The following is a 19,297-nucleotide window of genomic DNA, read 5'->3' as shown; positions in this document are numbered from 1 at the left end:
GGCCTGGTTAAGAGGAGTTTGAATAATGACTGTGCTGGCCCTTGCTGAAAGCTGTGTGTTTACAAAAGGGTTAGTAAAGCTATTTTCGTCTTTTATAAACTATGTATGTTTATATTAATATTTTTCTGAAGTTTTTCTTGATTAAAATGTTAGCTGCTGCAATAAAAAATGCAGTCAGTTGTAAGATCTTGCATTTGAGAGCTTTTTCAACTTACATTTTTACTGCATAACTTCATTTTTAAAAGGTTCATACAGTTTCAGGTAGATTATCTTAAGAACTAAGAATTTAAAACAAAAGAAAAACTTGTTGCAATGCAGACAAAATGGGGGGCCAAAGCATGCTAAATTGTGCCAATTCTTTTTTCTCATTTATTTAAGCAAGCCTTGCTATTACATTGTCCATGGCTCTGTTGAAGGGAGTATGGCTTGTGCTTTGTCCCTAGATCCTATGGAATGGTTTTAATTTTAAAATCCAGATGTGTTTACGCATATAGACAGGAACAAAACTCTCCTTTTCACATAGCATGGTTGAAGTGAAATTGATTATCAAGTGGTTTTTACATTGCAGCTCACGTAAACACAAACTTCTGCTGAAGAGTAGGTTTTCAGTTAAGCATTGCGCTTTGATCTTCCAATTTTGTTTCAAGATTCTGCCCCTACTCTCATATATTGATTCTAAGACTAGATCAGTTTGTTTTTCTGAAGTGATAAGTTTAGAATTTCATGTTATCCACAGCTTCCAAGTTTATTGTATATGAAATAGGGGAGGCTCATTCTGTTTGTCAATGTAAGACAGAGAAATTCACACAGGAAAAGCTAAGGGATCCACCCAGTGGTGATGGATCATAAATTAAGAATTTGTACTTCCTTCACAGTAGTTTGAAATACACATATGTGCACATATATCCAGTGTGTGTATAAATGCAGTGACTTTAGTAAGCATGTGAATTTGTTCATGTTGTTCATCTGCAAACAGATGTGACATGAAAATACACTTTTTTTCTCCATTTGGAAATGGAACTGGTTTTCTAAACTTAGTTTACAATTTAACATGATTTCACCAAAGGCTGAAAGTATCTGGTAAACTAACGCTTCTGACACTGACTTCTCTGTAGCTACTGTACATACTTTCAGACAAGATGGTTCAACTTTTTCAGTGGTAGGAACTGAGTAGCAGCTTAGGAATGTCTATCCTGGGCTGCGTAAAATCAGCAGTAGCTTGTGGGTCTAAACAACCGGTCATAGGTATGTGCAAGAGGAGGTTTTGACATCTCATGCGCTTCTAAAAGCTGTTTTATCTTTCCACAAAATTGAGGGTGCCAGGAGTGATGAAATTGTGTAAGGGACCAAATTCAGCCTGGGACCACCAGTCTGGCCTGTTTGCATCTATTATTGATGGCTCTCTTGCTTCAAGAGAAAACACATTTGCATTTTAAGCAAAAAATTAAAAATTGTATTTCAGAAATGGCATATTTTTTAAGAGCTTCCTTAGCTGAATTTTGCCATAGTAGGAAGGAACTAAACATACAAAGCATCCTGAACTTGCTTTTCACCGATAGCTTCCAGTTGAGTGGAAGCTCGCAAATGTCCCAGTTTTCAAGAAGTGTAAGAGGGAAGACCCTGGTAATTGCAGGCCTCTCAGTCTCACTTCAGTGCCTGGTAAAATTATGGAGGTTATTCTGGGAGTTACTGAAAAACACTTCAGAGACAATGTAGTCATTGGTCATAGCCAGCATGGGTTCATGAGGGGAAAATCTTGTTTAACGAACTTAATTTCCTTTTATGACAAGGTCAGCCATCTGGTTGACCAAGGGAAGACAGTAGATGTGGGGGGTTTAGATTGTAGCAGAGGTTTTGATACTGTCTGTCACAGATCCTTCTAAACAAAATGTCCAGCACACAGCTAGACAAGTCTGTAATATGTTGGGTGAGCAATTGGCTGACAAGTCAGGCTAAAAGAGTTATAGTAAATAGGGTTACATCAGGCTGACCTTACATTAAGTAAGTTTCTAGGAGGAGCTGTGGACTCTCTTGAGGGTAGAGAGGCCTTACAGAGAGATCTGCATAGGCCAGATCCAGATCACCAACTGTATGAAATTTAGCAAGAGCAAGTGCCAGATTCTCCACCTGGGACAGGGTAATCCCAGTTACACGTACAAATTGGGGGACGAGAGGCTGGAGAGCAGCCCCGCAGAAAGAGATCTGGGGGTCTGGGCTGACGGCAAGTTGAATATGAGTCAACCGTGTGCTCTGGCAGCCAAAAGGGCCAACAGTGCCCCGGGGTGCGTCGAGCACAGCGTAGCTAGCCGGTCAAGGGAGGTGATTGTCCCACTCTGCACTGCACTGGTGCGGCCCCACCTCGTGTGCTGTGTGCAGGTTTGGGTGCCTCAAGTAAGAAGGACGTCAGACTGTCAGAGTGTGTCCAGAGGAGGGTGACCAAGATGGTGAAAGGCCTCGAGGGCAAGACTTAGGAGGAGCGGCTGAGGTCGCTTGGCTTGTTCAGCTTGCAGAAGAGAAGGCTGAGGGGTGCCCTCATGGCAGTCCACACCTTCCTCATGGAGGGCAGCGGAGGGGGAGGTGCTGATCTCCTCTCTCTGGTGACCAGCGGCAGGACATGAGGAAATGGAATGAAGCTGCGTCAGGGGAAGTTGAGGTTGGACATTAGGAAAAGGTTCTTCACTGAGAGGGTGGTCGGTCCCTGGAACAGGCTCCCCGGGGAAGTGGTCGTGGCACCAAGCCTGCCAGAGTTTGAGGAGTGTCTGGATGAGGCTCTCAGTTATGTGGTTTAGTTTTAGGTGGTCCTGCGAGGAGCAGGGAGCTGGACTGGATGATCCTGATGGGTCCCGTCCAACTCGAGATATTCTGTGATTCTATTCTGTGATTCTAAGAAAAAAAGAATTACAGATTTTGCCAATTGCCCATGTAAAAATGAAGAGTAGAGCTCGGCATTTACACTCATTTAAAGAATAGCTGAATTATTGAGGAGGCATGCATGAATTCTAGCTGGAAAAAAATTGAGTTGAGAATTTTCCTACTACTTGATTGACCTGTGTAGGAGCACTTTCAGCTGTGAGTTAAACCTTGATTGCTCTGGAGTTTCCAAATACGTTTGGGGATAGGTGCTTGTTAACTACTCATGAGTGCAGAAGGGAGTGGAGAAGTAAGACATGTTGTTTACAACATGTAGGCTCAACGTATGTGAGTCACCAGCTGAAGCTTCTACAGTTTTCCCAATATCCATCTCCCAGTAGCTCTTAAAGTGAGTGATATTGATGCTATTTGTATGTCCTTGTTGTGATTTTGGACTTAGTTCTAGTCTTACTACTTTTTGAACAGATTTATGTTGGTTCATAGAATTCTAGATATAAGAAGTGTGGGTTGCTGCCAAGAATATTCATATGCTCTAAATGCATTGTAAAGCACCCTTTCAAATTTTCTGGAGTCACAGAATAATTTACCTTGAAGAAGACATCTGGAGGTCATCTGTTTCGATCCCCTGCTTAGCACAAGGCCAACTTAGACCAGGTTGCTTAGGTAGCAGGAGTCTGTGCAGTGAGCTAAAAGGTGGATTTCTGAGCCGACTGAAATTTCAGGGCTTAAGGCAAGCAGAAGACTAAAGCACCACAAAGTAATGTGTTCAAACTCTAGAGATATTTGATTTTTTTTTAATTGAATTGGGCTATGAAACAAGTCACTTCTCTGGTCTTTTTTATTTAAAAGGATAAACATCTGTTTATAAAACCATTAAAAATAGTTTTTCAGTTGTTTATTTCCTGCCTTTACTATTTTTAAATATACACATTTTCAACTCCAGCAAAACAATAGCATTTCCCCCCATGTAGAGAACATAACTTATAAGGGAGCATAAGTCTCTTAGTTTTCATCTTCAGAAATAATAAAATTTAATACTACTTTGTCCACTAACCTTTTGCTTTAGACTTTTAACCTTACACAAAAGTCAGAAAGAAATATAGGGGCTCCTTCAGTAACAGCAATATTATGATGTAGGCAGACCATGGTGATGAGTATATGAAAAAACGATGCCCTTTGTGGTTATCCAGATAGATCTGGGACTGTGTCTTGACTCTTTGGAGACCTGAGGCAAGAACTGTATTTCTTCTCTACAAAAGATTCTGTCTTCCTTTCTGAATTTTTGGGAGGAGGAGGGAAGTGTCTTACACTTTGGTGTGTATTCCAAAAAATATGATAAATACATAAAGTATAAGTAAATACAAATTTCTGTGCTGCAGTTTGGCCTGGTCTTTATAAGCCTTTCATTAGTTTTTGTGGAGATTGTATTAGAACATACAAAGTTTGTTACTTCATACATAAATACAAAGTAAAACTCACTGTTAAAATTTTCTGTAGCCCAAAGTGCATAGTTAATCTGTACAGCTGAGAAAATTTGCATTGTTTAGAATACATTCTGTAACTTTAAAAATCAAAATACATGTAAGACTTAAAATTTGCTCTCTTTCGTTACTTACCTCTGTTAGATTGCAGTTCATTGCTAATGGAATTGCAGAAAAGTGTTCACGATCTAAGATGGCAGCAAAAATGGTTAAAACTAATTGTCATGCATATAGGATCAGCTGAGCTGTTGCTTCAGAGAGCTTTTAATTGCTTGACTGCTTTAATTTAATTTCAGTTGATTTTTTCCCTGGTTTAATGGAGAGTTCTTCTGAGTGTTAGTTCCAATCTAAGTTATTTATTGGAGTGAAGAAGAACTTGAGACCCAAATGAGCCTCAACTTTTACAGCCATGACTAATCAGCTTTTTAGAAAACATCCTGTTTTCCTAGTGATTTACTCTTCCTGGTTTTGCAGTATCATGCAAGACTGCTCTTGAGTCATTTCAGTTCATGCAGGTGACAGTAACTTGAACTGTCGAGATGTTCTTTACCAGAAGTCTTCCCCTTTGATCTTAATGAGATGTACCCCATAGGGAGATTGATAACATCCCACTCTTATCTTTACTAAGTGGGAGATGAGATCTCAGTTAGTTGTCTTGTTGCCCCATTTGGAAAATGACACAAAATTGTGCCTCCTTTTACTGTCACAGCTTTCAGAAGTCAATCACATAATATCTGTAATTCACCTGATGTTCTGTATAGAAATAATAATATTGAAGTTAGATATTGCTAGAATAGTAAATGAAGGGCTTCTTGTGTGCAAAGTGCTACATAGTCTCAGGAAAATACTAGTGCTCGGTTTTTTTTTCTAAATAGCACAGCATTAACATAAGACTTTGAATTATTATTAATTAAAAAGCATATTAACTCTTTACAGAGCTCACTATACTTCATTGAAATCACTGAACTTGTTACTCATTGGATGAAAGGATCTTAAGGGGATGGTTTTCTAACCTACTCTGCGGATGGTTTTCTGAAGACTTGCTTGGATACTTTGCTGATTTGAACTGGAGAAGTGATATGCTTTGATGCAGACATCCATGATTGCCAATCTAATGGCTGATGCAAAGAAAAACAATCTCTTCAGTCAGATTTGTATGTGAAGACTTCATCAACAAGAAACAAAGATAATTAGCTGCCAGTGCCAGTGAGAAAGTAATTCAAAACTAACAAGCTTTTTTTCTTTTAGTGAAGTCTAGTTGCCCAATTGGTCATAACTAATGCAGTCAAATATATTCAGTGTTTTAGGGAAATACAAAAGGAACTACTTTAATATTTAAGGAAATACTAAGGGAGAAAGGCCTACAGGAATTTCGGCATGATGGGCAGGTTCAGTTTTTGCCTGTACATTGGCCTACAGGAGGGGTTTTGTCAAATAGACTGAATCCATTATAACTACCTTGAATTAAACTTCAGAAAAAAATCTTCAAGGAAGAAACCATCACAACCACACAGTTTGAAACACCTAAATGGATTATTTTTTTATTAACCTATGAGCCCTACAACCACTGTTTTCAGTACAGTATATGCCTTTAATTTGAAAACCATTTTCTTAGTCTGAAGAGGCCTTTTTCTGTGTCACTCATTTGGGAGTCTAAACAGTGTTCTGGAGCATGTGTGTGGTTTTTTTTAAATGCCTCAGTGACTTGCCTTCCAATTTGTCTTCTGCAGAATTTGAATGTGTTTAAGATAGTGGTCAGTGCAGTGCATTCTTCTCTCAATAGTATCTAAAGCTTTACTTAACAACATTTTCCTTTTATGTAATTTATTCTTGTGCATTGGTTCTTGAAGCTGTTTGGTTGGTTTGGTGGGGGGGGGGGTTGTTTGTTCCCCCCACCTTGTCGCCCTGACAGTTATCCTGTCTTCAGAATGTAATCAGTGTTTTTAGATTTTGTCTATTTTTCTGTATTCTAAGCAGCACTGAATATAACAAGTATGTGGAAACTTAATCTTCCTTCCTTAGAAGTATGGACTGTTACTGGCATAATAATTGCATACCTGCATACGCTCTACTACTGCTTTCTGTCCAGCAGTTAGCTTAGTCAACCTGTTTTGGTTTTCCACAATTGATCTGTTTTTCACTTCCGTATTCTATCTTCCCTTTTTTTCTCCTACTTGTATGTTCATTCCCATAATATTTCTTTTCATATCTTTTCTTCTGAGGTTGGAAAGTTTCTCCCACCAAGCCTTTTGTTTTAATAATGTTCAGACTATTTGTTTTGATGTGAGGAAAGTTCTGCTGAGCATTAGTAACTACATTGGAACTACCCTATCTTTCCAATAACTGTTAATACAAAAGACATATAGTAATGTTATTCTTTTGTTTTTAATCAGAATTTTCTGTCATTTACTTTTCTCCTGGTCTTCTACCTTTCTGTATATTGTTCATGTTTTAGTAAGTTATACTGTCTTCCAGGATAGCGATTACATTCCGAGCAGATTGCTGGTATCCTCATCTGTTAGTAAAAATGATGTTTTATATATAACGTGTTTTCTGGCTGGTGTTAATTATGTAAGAACACTTGATTTACAAATAACTGTTTCAAGATCTATACATGTAGCAAAACAAATCAGATGTAAGGAAACAAATGTATTCTTCTTTAGATATGTTAAGAGCAAGTGTAGTTTAAAGTTTGAGTGTCTTCTGAAAATCTGTGAAGGAAAGGTGTAGATAAAAATCTTTTTAGAAAGAAAAAAATGTCTTGTAAAACTTCTAGGTCCCAGGTGAAACTTACTGGTTTGAATTAAAGCATTCAGAATCTTTGAAGTTAAAGACTGGAGATAGCAAGGTATTCATCTGAATTTTGCATTGCGCAGGATAGTTCAGTGGGAATTCACAAGGAGGGAAACAAGAAGTCTAGAGCAGAATCTTGGAATTTCTTTTATGATCCCTTCTGAAATCTTCCTATTTGTGTGACTGGACGCTCTTTTTTGTGCTTTGAGTTAACAGCTGCTGTTGATAGTTGATAAATGTCAACATTTATAATGTAGGATTATTTTTTTTTCTGTGTGGTATATTGTCATTCCTTCTCTCTGCCAATGTGATGTGCGAAATATGTCTGCTATAGTCTTTGACTTTAAGAATGATGAAATTTTGGAGTTGGTCATTTTGATGAGCTGATCTGCAAATACTTCGGGGGAATTTTCAGGTTTTGAAAGGAGTAACAATGTACTTAAAATTTTGTGCAAAATTCCATAGCGTATTTTTCCATCACTTTGGACAGGCTCTTAGAAGGGAATAGCTGAAATAGATATGTAATTCATACGCAAATACAATATAACTTTATGTACAGTATTTGCTGATTCAAAAAATTATTGAGAAAACATAGTCTTTTCACATTGGCTTGCTTTGTACATTACTTGTGTCTCCAGCTCTACTTATATTCTCCATGGGTACTCTTCCTGTAATGCAAAAACTGAAGCAAGGAAGAGATGCATAGATGATGTCCCCTTGTTCATCACTGCGTGATCAAGGGCCTAATTAATTGTAAGGACTAAAGAGATTCTTTTCTCCTATTGATAACCTTGAGGAAGGAAGGGACTGAATGGCTGAATGACTTAAGCAAATAATTTCTAAATCTGAGTTCTGCTTGGATGATATGTGTCAATACTAAATTGGTAAGATTTGCAATATGTTAATTACTAGCTTATTTCTAGGAAGTTTGTTGCTAGTCTTAAATTTTTACCCTTTTGAAGCATGCCTTTTTGTGTTGTTAGCCTGACTAGTGGTTTATTCTGGGAAAACACAAAAATTACTATCTGGAAAGCTTGTGAGCTTTGCATTTGAAGAGAAACACTTCTCATGCCATAAGTAAGAGGTTCTGTTGTCAGGTATTCTACTTTGTCTTTACAACTGTGTTCATTATAACCTGAAAGGGGTTATTTAGATGTGTTGGTGGGTAACTCTTTGTATCTGAATGCATCTGTTGGCCAGTTCCTCAGCCAGAAGTGATTGTATGTCATAACTTGGTAGTGTTTGCTGCTGCTGTTTTCCTCTTGTGAACATGCTGCACAGCTGACTTGAAAGCAGTCATGCCAAATCTGGCATGACATTATAGCTGTTATATTCTGTTCCTTGCTTTTATTCTCCTTACCCAGTCTGTCTCTTTCCATCTCTACTCTTCTCCCTGACACCTCCATTAGGAGTTCTGGTTCCTTAGCCCAGTTAATACTCATTCATAGTCAGTTCTGTCTGTCTCCTTTTCTAATTTAGTTTTCCTCAAATCTTGTATACATTGGCCAGCAGCAGGATTCTTGGTTAGTGATTCAGTATGTCTACTCTCCATGCTCTCTCAGACATGCTTATGTGACATTTCAATTTTGAGTTGGTTGCTTTTTAATTCATTCCAACTGCACAATGGAAGTAGTTCCCATTTGTTGTTATCAGATTTTAATCTTCCCCCCCCTCCCCCAATAGTAATTATAATTCAGCTGTAATTACCCAAATGGTGGCAATTTCTTCTATCATGAAAAGGGCTGCCATTTTTATTTGGAAATATAGAAAAATATAGTTTCATAGTTGCTTCAACCCATTTGCTGCATATCACATAAAAATGAATTTTGATGGTTTTGTTTGTTTCTTACTCTGGTAAAATGTTCTATCTGTTAAAAGTTTCTGTTTGTTTTTTACATTTAGGGATTATTTAAGTAACAGAGAAGCTGAAGAATTGTTATAAATTACTAAGTTGTGTCAATTTTTTTGTTAGTTCCTTCCACAGTTAGGATTTTACTTATGTTTGATGTGACCTTTCTTGTATTCTGGTTTAAATTATTTTGACTCTGTTCAGATGCTGGGAGAAGGTAGCTTATTTACTTGTCTGTTCTGCCAGACAAGTATGGAAAATTTCTCTGGATTTCTCCATCTGTTTGTGTGTACAAATTTTTTCAGTACCTAGCAGGTGGTTCAGCCTTCATTGGGTCCCATGTGCTCAACAGAAGAAGACTATAACTTACTTCTGCTGAAAGAGGGCAAAGAGAAGACAATACTGAAAGCTTTCTTGCTGACATAGTCTTGTACCACCATATGCACAAAGTGCATCTTAACAGAACTTTTCAGCTATTCTTACCTATTTTCTTTACACATTCTGCTTTAGGTAATTTTTCACCATATTATATAAGCATCTTAACTTCTTTCCTGTGTAGGTAAGGTTGTTTTATGTCATAAAAAAGATGAAAAAATCTGGCTTTAAGATCAGTTAATTCTTTATAAAAAGGCTTAATTTAACACTTTTAAAAATGTGTTTTCTATCACTGATAAGATGACATGGAATTCAGTGCTCTGCCGATAAATTCCATTGCAGCAGTATTTGTATGATGATTTTAAAGTATGTTATAGTTTTCCAAGGTAGCCTTTTTGGGCAACCTTATGTTACAAAGTTAGGCATTATAATACATTACAAAGATAAGCATTATAATATAGTTACTAGATGTACAACATTAAGCCTGATCTGTATTTTTAGCAGTAATGTATTCTGTTGCTTTTTTTGTATTTTGTGTGATAAGAATAGACTTAATTATTAAGAATAGATTTAATATATTTATAGTATATTAAATGCAAATAACATTCAGTATTGTGCAAGAGTTTTGCAGTCCAGCAGAAACAGAGGAGATGGGACAGGCAGAGAAGCTTAGTGGAATGTGACAGGTCAGGCTTTTAATATTTGGATTGGTTCACTCCTTGAATTTTAGCAGTTTGTATTAAGATAGTATTAGAATAAGCAGTGGCATGCTGAATCAGGACTTAGAGAAATTTTCCATGCTTGCAGGCTGGGAAATACAGCTACATAAATACCTTTAATAATTTTCGTAATACAGCAGCATTGTCAATAATTAATTTTATTAGAAATTTTGACTTATTACTAAGAACATTAGAAAAAAGGGGGGGGGAAACATTTGTGGGGGGAAAAACAAAAAAAAACCCCACCCCTGAACCTCAGTAATTAAATTAGTTGTTTATTATGGGTCATTTAACTTCTCAGTGGTCAGGAAAACATCCACGTTACCTTTCCAAAAGAACATTCCCTTTCTTTTCTAAGTTGCTTTGAATTGCTCCTGGCAAATATCAGAACTTCACAAAATCTGTTTCGCAGATGTGGAATCCGACATTTAAAAAGTTTAAATTTAACTTGTGTATGTGGAGCCTTTTTCATGGAAGTTTTCTTAGAAAGGAAATTGATGAAAGCAAAATTTAAAATATTTATGTGGCTGTGTGTATCATTCAGTATTATTAAAATTTGACATGATGAAAGAACGACGTTGTATGTTGGAGGGATAGTTTAAAAAAAAATCCCTATACATTGTTTTTACTAAAGAACAAACTTTCATTAAACATGTTTGTTTTCAGGTGGAAAAAAGACTATCAGGAAATGTTTTCCTTTTGTTTTCAGTGGAGTTTGAAAATATCTTGGTTATACCTGTCAACAGATAAATATTAGTATTATACTTCTGCTAAATTACGCAACATAGAGCATAAAACAATGTTATTCTTTCATCCCACATTTATTTAGGCCTGGGGAGATACTCTTAGTAAGAGGCTTTTTTGACAAAAATGAGTCTCCTGGAACTGATCTGATTGATGCGGGGGGGTGTGTGTGTAAAATGTTTTATTCGTTTCAACACACACAACATTAGATTGGACCCAGAGTAGGTTAGGAAGTAAAAATGGGACTTCTGTAATGCAATCTCAGTTATTTTTTCGTTATGTTGGATGAGGAAGAATCATTAAATGGTACAAAATACTCTGTAAAAAACCAGAGACACAATTCCAAATTGTGCTCTCTGAGTTGTCTGTGATATGGTATGGTGACTGAGGGTCAGTAGCAGAAGGGGAGAGAAAATACAGAAGCAGTGTTAGTTAGCCATATTGCCAGTTTAAAGACACATTCCTGAAGGTAAATTATTTGGGTTTCTGTGCGTCCTTTCTTGTTTATCCCCCTTCCTTCTGGCTAGAATGAGAGGAGTTAAACAGTAAGAAGTATTAGGTGTTATGAGGGAAAGGGACTTGAGAAAGGCTTCAAGTAAGTTTCAAGCGTAAACAGTAGACAGGGGACAAGGATCAAAGTGCCTGCTGAAAGAAGAGACAGGATGCTCAGATAGTTATTGAGGGAGCATGGAGGGTAAAAGGGGAATGTCAGAACAAATTAGTCTGTCATACTCAGACTGTGTGATTAGGGCCTTAGAATGGGGTAGTGAAAGTATCTCTCTCAGGTCTTTCAGTGATCCCCTATGTTTCTAGTTCATCACTGGCCTGAAGAAAAATATAAAACATATATAGTTTATAGATGACTCCTGATGTTTTGGTTGGTGGTGATTCAGTCAGAAACCGTGGGCCGATTGATTCATGTGGTAAGCTGAAATGTTGTCCATGGTATTATAAGATGTGTTTGCAATACAATGTCCATTTTTTAATAAAAAATGAAAATGTTTCCATAAAGCATAAAAATATTTAAAAGATCTGACGTGAAAGAAGAGATTAAAGAGCTCAGTCTTAGCTCAAGGTAAGAGCTCTCTGGGAATGGTTGATCAATTTGTAAGTAATATACAGATGATTTCTTATAAAATATTTATTTTAATTTAGTAGAAAAGTTTTATAGTTAGATCCAATAGCAGCAAGGCAACGGTAAACACACATTCAGTGTGGGGACATTAAGGAAACATTGCGGGGACATTAAACACATACTATGTGGGCATTTTTAACAGGGCATGTAACTCATGTGAGGGAGTGTGGCCAACTGTCTGCAGCAGAAGCAGCAGCTCAGGAAATTTGGATTTTTCATCTGACTTGCTGATATTACAGTTGATTAGGGCTCACTTTTTTTTAATCTGTGTTATTAGAGATAGAACTATACAAGTGTTACTTCTTTCTTTACAGTTGAAAGGTAAAATGAATAATAAGGTTTGAATATGCTCTATATTGTTGTGAAGCGACTGAGGTTTTGACAGGACATGGAGCCCTAAAAAGAGGAGACTGAAGCCTTTAAAAAAGTCCTCCTGTGCCAGCAGAAATGAAGAATTGGGGTGGTGAAGGATTCTCAGAGATTGTTTTTGGAATTGCAGCTGAGATGCGTGTGAGGCATCTTAGATAAAAAGGCAAATAGCGGGAGGCAGGCTTTAAACTTCCCTGCACATAACCATGTTACTAGGGTATACCATCTGAGAAGTGGGTATGCCAAGGCAGTCTTGGGAGACTTGCACTATAAGAGAAGAAGTAGCTTTCCAGCAGGAGATGGTCATCACAAGAGGAGGAAGAGAAGCTGGAGGTACAGGATATTCAAATGAGATTCTGGAAGGATTGAGTATTATGAGGGAAAGGGACTGGAAAAAGACTCAAGTTTTGAATAAATATCAGGATGGGTGAAAGTGTCAGTGTGCCTGTTGAAAGGTAGGAGACTGAGATGGTTATTGGCAACACATGGAGAGGAAAAGGGGAATCTCAGAATCACATAATGGTTGAGGATGGAAGTCACCTCTGAAGATCCTCTAATCCAACCATCCTGTTCAAAGAAGGATCACCTAGGCACCTAGCACATGGCCACGTCCAGACGGGTTTTGAGTAACTCCAAGAATGGCAACTCCATAACCTTGCTGGGCAACCTGTTGTTCCATGTAGCAGCATGGGTTTGTTTAAGTGACTCTAGAAAATGCATCATAATCTAATGTTTCATTTAAAATGAAAAAACAAAACAAGACAAAACCAACAATCGGAACACTTCAATGTCTTATGCTAGAGCTCCAAATAGAGCAATGAAATGACGCCTTACAGATAGGAAATTTGAAGACTTCTAAAAATAAGACTAATCCTGACTTCATTATGGACAATTGGAGATTCATTCTACTTCAGTTACTGATTTCTCATTACTGTCATTAAATGTGTGATTAAGTATAACTTCTGTGAGCTATTTCCAGCTCATTTTCTTGTCTGTTTTATTCTAGAATTATATATATGTCAGCTCTGTAGCCTGTATGGTCTTGTAGCTCTGATGGAAGTTCCTAATGTTATGTTGTGGTGTCTTGTCTTGTTCTGGAGAAATGGCAGCCTTTGTTAAAGTGGTGTTTGCTTTGCTACAGATCAGTGAATTACGTGCGGTTGGATCATGGGCAATGTTTGTATAGTCTAAACAAATGAGGTTGTCTTGAGAACTTAGTGATTTTTTTTATTTCTAAATTAATGATCTTCCTTCCTTTGCCAAATCCTGAAACTCTTCTCTGCTTTAGATACCAGAAGAGTTTTGAATTTTTATCTGGAAATAACTCAACATATTAAATGGACAGAAAACATTTGTACCTAAGACAGTTTAAAGAGTCCACCTGTATCTGTGTTTTAGTTCTTTCTCATTTGGATGTTCTTGTGTATCTAAGAAACGTTGAAGATCCAGGCAGATATTCTTTTTCCATTAAAAAGAAAAAGGTTGTATTTATTTTGCTAATAATCGGGGGAAAAACTTAACTTGAAAAAACAATATTACATAAATGAGTCTTTGTAAAGTATTTGAAGAACACTTTTACAACAGAACTCTCAGACCTTCAGGATTAGTGGAAGAGAACTATAATAATATTACAATTAATTGTTCAAAATGCCTTTTTAAAATAAAAAAATTCTGAAGAATAACCAGCCAGTCTGCAATACTGCCAGTTAAAAGCAGGTTTGTCAGTTGTTGTCATGTCAGAACAATTAAGACAATCTGTTTAGTTAATGAATTTGTATAAGCATTCATGCCTGTTTCCCGAAGTCTTCATTCTTGTAAAGGACCGAATACTTTCATCTTCCTGATTTCCAGTGACAGTGGAGACTATGTAGTACCTGCATATTAACCTTTGGTTGTTTGTCCAGTTATAAATATTTGTATTTACACGAGAGTTTGGGAAGAACTGATTTTTTTTTTTACTTTTTTTTTAACCTTCACGTCCATGTTAGTGAATATGGTGTTTCTTTCTTGGAAAGTTGTCACATTAGTTTCATGACTCCCATACCATATCTTAAATGCTATTTTGCCATTGCAACTTTATTTGAACAATATTATATGCCATTTATGCTGAAAATGGTGTTTGACTATATCATAAGAAAAATTATTTCATATGTATTAACTTTATCTAAAACAACTCTTTATTTAAAACTTTTTCCAGAACTGTGAGGACATGGGATGTTAACAATGAAAAAAAGCACAAAAGCGTATTTAAACCACGATCAGTTCAAGGTAAACGGGTGATTCCTACAACTTGCACATACAGCAGAGATGGTAAACTTATCGCAGCTGGCTGTCAAGATGGCTCCATCCAGATCTGGGATAGGAATATGAGCGTAAGTCAAGTATTTGATAACAATACACGCTTCTAATATATCAAGTGCTGAATGTTGAAGCTGATGAAATAAATTTTGGTACTTTTATACTTACATTTTACCCCCCCACCCCCCAAATAACTCATAGGCAAAATTTAATATTTCTTCTGCCTCTCTACAACTGATCATTCAGTGTGCTGCTACTCAGTTCAAAACACTGAGGAAACTCTTTGCAGTCTGTTTTTAAAAAAAAAAGAAAAAACAGTTGGCCACATACCTATATTTAGAAAATTATTCATTTGAGATGCGATGCTTGTGAAAAAAGCTGTAATTTCTTGTTGGTTCTTATGTAATTAAAATGTATACTTCCATATTTTATTTGAGATCTGAATGCATTAAGCAGTAACTCATAAAATTTCATACTGAAATCAGTTATTCATCAAGATAATAGGCAGAAGAGAGTAGAATCCAAGTGGGTGAGGATGATAAAGGCTGCACATTAAATGCCAAATGTTGTTACATTGTCCAAAGTGTAAAAATTAACACTGAGGCAAATCTGAACAATTTGTGTAAATGCAGTGTGGTCAGAAAGAGTCAGAATAGGAACGATTTCAAATTCTTTAAAATTACGAAATATATTCTGTATTTCTTCTGTTCATATTGAAGTTAAAATTGAATTGCCTGTAGTTATGAATCTAAGTGACAAAGAATATGTACAATTCTTGCTGCTGCTTTATAATTCGAGCTTAGAGCAATCGGTGCTCCCTGTTGCTTTGTCTAGTATAGTTTACAAACCAGTCCAGTTCCAAGAGTTTAATTTTGCAATATCAAGTGCAAATTCACCAGGCAAAGCTTTACTGCTTTTAAAATTAATCATCCTAATAATCATCCGTATCTCCTTTATGCCCATCTTACCCAGAGAATTGATGCCCCGTCCCTTTCACTTCAATGCAGTAAGGTACTTATGGCATGCATAGGAGGAGAAAATGAGATTAGGGTAAAATTTTTGGAAGCCAAAGTAAGAATACAGAGGAAATGGGGTGGGGGGGCAGGATCCTTTGAATCAAACTGACATCATAAACCTTTGAAAGCTGTACAATTCCAACAGGATGACTTTGGAGAAATAATACTGAACAAGTATTACTGAACAATAAAAGTTACATTAGTCTGTTCAACTTCATCTTTGAAAACATTTGATTTTTGAAAGGAAAACAGGCAATTTAGGAAACTTTTCATGAAGATTGAATAAAATTTGATTGCTGGAGGCAAGAGGAAATGTATAGGTGTAAAATGAAGAGAAAGCCTGTTGATCATATTCAAAGTACAGCCTGTATTTTGGGATTGTCATCTATTTTTATTTCTGTTTTAATATCCACTATAAACCCAGTAAAACTTTCTAATGGCATGAAGCTTGAGAATTCATCCTAAGTTTAAACTTGTTCTAACAGAATAATAAATTTTTCAGAGACTGGCTTTCATCACCTGTGTATGTTGTTTATTTTAACATACACAGTATTGAAATATTAAGCTTTCTGGTGTAGTTTGAACAATAGTGCTCTTGGTAGTCTGCTTTTTCATGTGCTTTTCCTTTTGAACTTTTGTGTGTCTATAAGATGACATATTGCAATGCTGATTGAGTGCAGTTTAAGCTGATTATGAATAATTTAAAGGTATATCCTGTGCATCTTGTGCAATTTCCAACTGGTGACCCCTGTATAACCATGCAAGACTAAAGTGATTTCCTAGTGGAAATGAAGTTGGTAGTGTCCTTGGATTTGTATTTTTAAAACCTAAAGAATTTTTGTCTTTGCTTTTTGTTGATGTCATTAAGAAATGTGCAAGATTTTTGTGTAAAGGAGCACTGTCAATTGTTTTTTTTAGTGGCATTCTTATCTAAAACTGCTGGTACCCTCTGGAAATCTCTGTGTGTAGTTAAAATCAGGCGTTTCAAAAGGCATCTTGATGAAATAATTAAAAAAAGAAAAAGCCTTCATCTTACATGTGGGGGATGGGGGAGGGATAAGAAAAAAAATTAAAAAGGAACTTGTGTTCAAAGTAGGATTTAGAAAGAGGAGGATGGGATTGACTCCTGCACTGGAATGATGAAAGCATTACTGGCCTGACAGGATGCAGAGATGCTTGCAAAGGCGAACAAGAAAATGTTAAGTCATGACAAAGTGGTGTGGTATTGGGAGTACAAATTGTAGGTGACACAGGAAAATAGGTAAAGCTGTGGAGAATCAAGAGGTGAGGGTTAACCTGCTTGAAGAAATATATAGTAGAAATAGTAACTTCTGATTTTTGAAGAAGAAATTTTTTAATTCCCATCCAGCAAATAACATTTGACTTTGTTGAAACAAGTGTAGAGCTGTATACACAGATTTTGCTGTACTACAGTACAGCTCTGTTTCAAGTCAAAATTAAGACAGCATTTGTGTTTAACTTGAGAAGGCTTTACTGAGTCTGTAACAAAAATCACTAGTGTTTGAAAGCAGAAAATAGTTGCTATAATTTCTTACACTCGATCAGTTAGGGATGATTCTGGCATCATTATTTTAGACTATGGATTTGGCACATATGCAGCAGTAAGAAGGACAGATTCAGGAACGTGTTCAAAGTTAACTGTAACTTAGTTGACTGTACTGTCATGCCAGAGCTGATCCGATAAAGGCCTGTTTTGACTGTCTGAATTAATTTTGCGTTTAAGCAAAAATATAAATGACATTTCAACCCTGCTGTTGAATGCTTATACCGCTGTTCCTGCATATGATGGTAACAACACAAACTAAATCCAGGAAGGTGTTCCTACCGGATATTATAGCTCACACTGCATACTACCCATAGTGCCTGTTATCCTGGTGTCTGTGAAGATTTTTAGACACATTTATTTTTGTAGACCCATTTATTATTTTACACAAACACAGAGCCCACTTCAGAGAGAGGGAATTTTCTCTTTGCTTCAGTGAAAACATAAAGCCCCTGCTTTCCCACAGGAGAAGGGTCATGAAAACAGCAGTACCAAGGGCAGAAGTGGGTATCCGGATAGAAAGGAAGGTCTGATAATGTCCTTTCCTAGAGCAAAAGGGGCACTCATTAGAGGCAGGCACACTGCTGCAGTGCTGGTAGGAAGCTACTCTTCCTCTGGGGGTTCACAAAGACCATACCACTTTACAAGGTGGCAGAAGCTCCTTGACAAAGCTCGCAGAAATCTTCCTTGCCACTGTAGCCGTAGTGTCTGACTGCTGGTTATAGGTTTATTATCCTCTGCTCCACACATGACTTGATAGTTTTACACCTACAGGAATCCTACTGATGTGTCTATCAAAGGGCAAACAAATTAAAAATCAACCTGTTGTGTGGTGGCATCCCCATCACCACTGTGGCATCACTTTTGTTTGCTGCTTGGTAGTGTAGAACTTGGTCCAGAATGATGTGATTAAACAATTATTTGAATTTTTTTTTTTTGTTTAGAAAGAAACCAGATCTTTTCTATCCCATGTTTTATCATCCCTGCTGAAGTCGAAGTAGCTGTTTGTTGTAAGTTAGGGTCATGAGTTAATTGTTTTTTTCAAGCCACTTAGAGGCACCTTAGTATCTGCTTTTTTTTAAAATTTTGTTGTTGTGCCTAAGGAGTGGTGTATGCAAAAATGGTGTGTGATCATTCCCTTCTTTAGTTCTGACTAGTAATACACACCATGAGTGTTTCATTCAGTTTTCTGCTTCCACTGTTTTGTTGGTCCAATTCCAAATCTCCCAGCTGTATGTAGTGAGAGTAAAAACACTTTTGGAACTTCTGGAGGAAGACTTTTTTTGTCTTCATGACACTGACATTGGTAACTTGCTAACGCTGAACTTAGCCAAATGCATTCTGGCTCTGCCTCGCCTTTCTCCAAACTTCCTCAGCATGATCATGATCCATTATAATCACCTGCCTCAGAGGATTTTTTCATTTTGTCATAAATCTGTGTTATTTTCTCATGTATGTTATTTTGTCAGTGCATGGTTTTTCTTTAAGGTTCATGTACATGTGCATTTACAGTGCACATTAGCAGAACGATCTGTCAGCTTGTTTGAAATATTATGAACACTGTCAACTTGGCTTAAAATAACAGCTTCAAAGGACATAAAAAATAACTTCCTTCAAACTTCCAATGAGTAGTGGAAACAATAGTGTGAAATAGTTAATCATAACACATTAGAACACTCTCAATTTAAATGTTCTGAGACGTGGAGAAGTGTCTGGCAAATATGGAGAGTTGGAGAGCGTTAGTGGTCAAAATAAGACAGGACCTTGAAAATTATTGATTCACAGGGCAGTACAGTAAAACCACTAGATTTACCTGCAGTTTAAATAGGTTCAAGTTCCTCATCTTGCCTGTGCTTGCTCATTCAGAGCTTTTTGCAAGACCAATAGTAATACATCTCGCTGAACAAGCTCCACTTGTTCATATTTAGAATCATAGAATCATAGAATCATTAAGGTTGGAAGAGACCTCCAAGATCATGGAGTCCAACTGTCAACCCAACACCACCATGCCCACTAAACCATGTCCCTAAGCGCCTCATCTACACGTCTTTTAAATACTTCCAGGGATGGTGACTCAACCACT

General features: G+C 36.9%; 1 protein-coding gene across 1 annotated transcript in view; it reads left to right on the top strand.

Moving 5' to 3' along the window:
• WDR70 (WD repeat domain 70) overlaps positions 1-19,297 on the top strand; it is a 145,438-nt gene that overhangs the window by 66,509 nt on the left and 59,632 nt on the right. The window contains exon 9 of the mRNA XM_009329454.1: positions 14,534-14,708. Within this exon, the coding sequence (XP_009327729.1) occupies positions 14,534-14,708 (175 nt within the window). The remainder of the gene's footprint in view (positions 1-14,533; positions 14,709-19,297) is intronic.

The sequence above is a fragment of the Pygoscelis adeliae genome, unplaced genomic scaffold (genome assembly GCF_000699105.1).
Source record: "Pygoscelis adeliae isolate BGI_AS28 unplaced genomic scaffold, ASM69910v1 Scaffold47, whole genome shotgun sequence".
Lineage (NCBI taxonomy): Eukaryota > Metazoa > Chordata > Aves > Sphenisciformes > Spheniscidae > Pygoscelis > Pygoscelis adeliae.
This window is presented reverse-complemented; position numbering and strand designations above follow the sequence as displayed.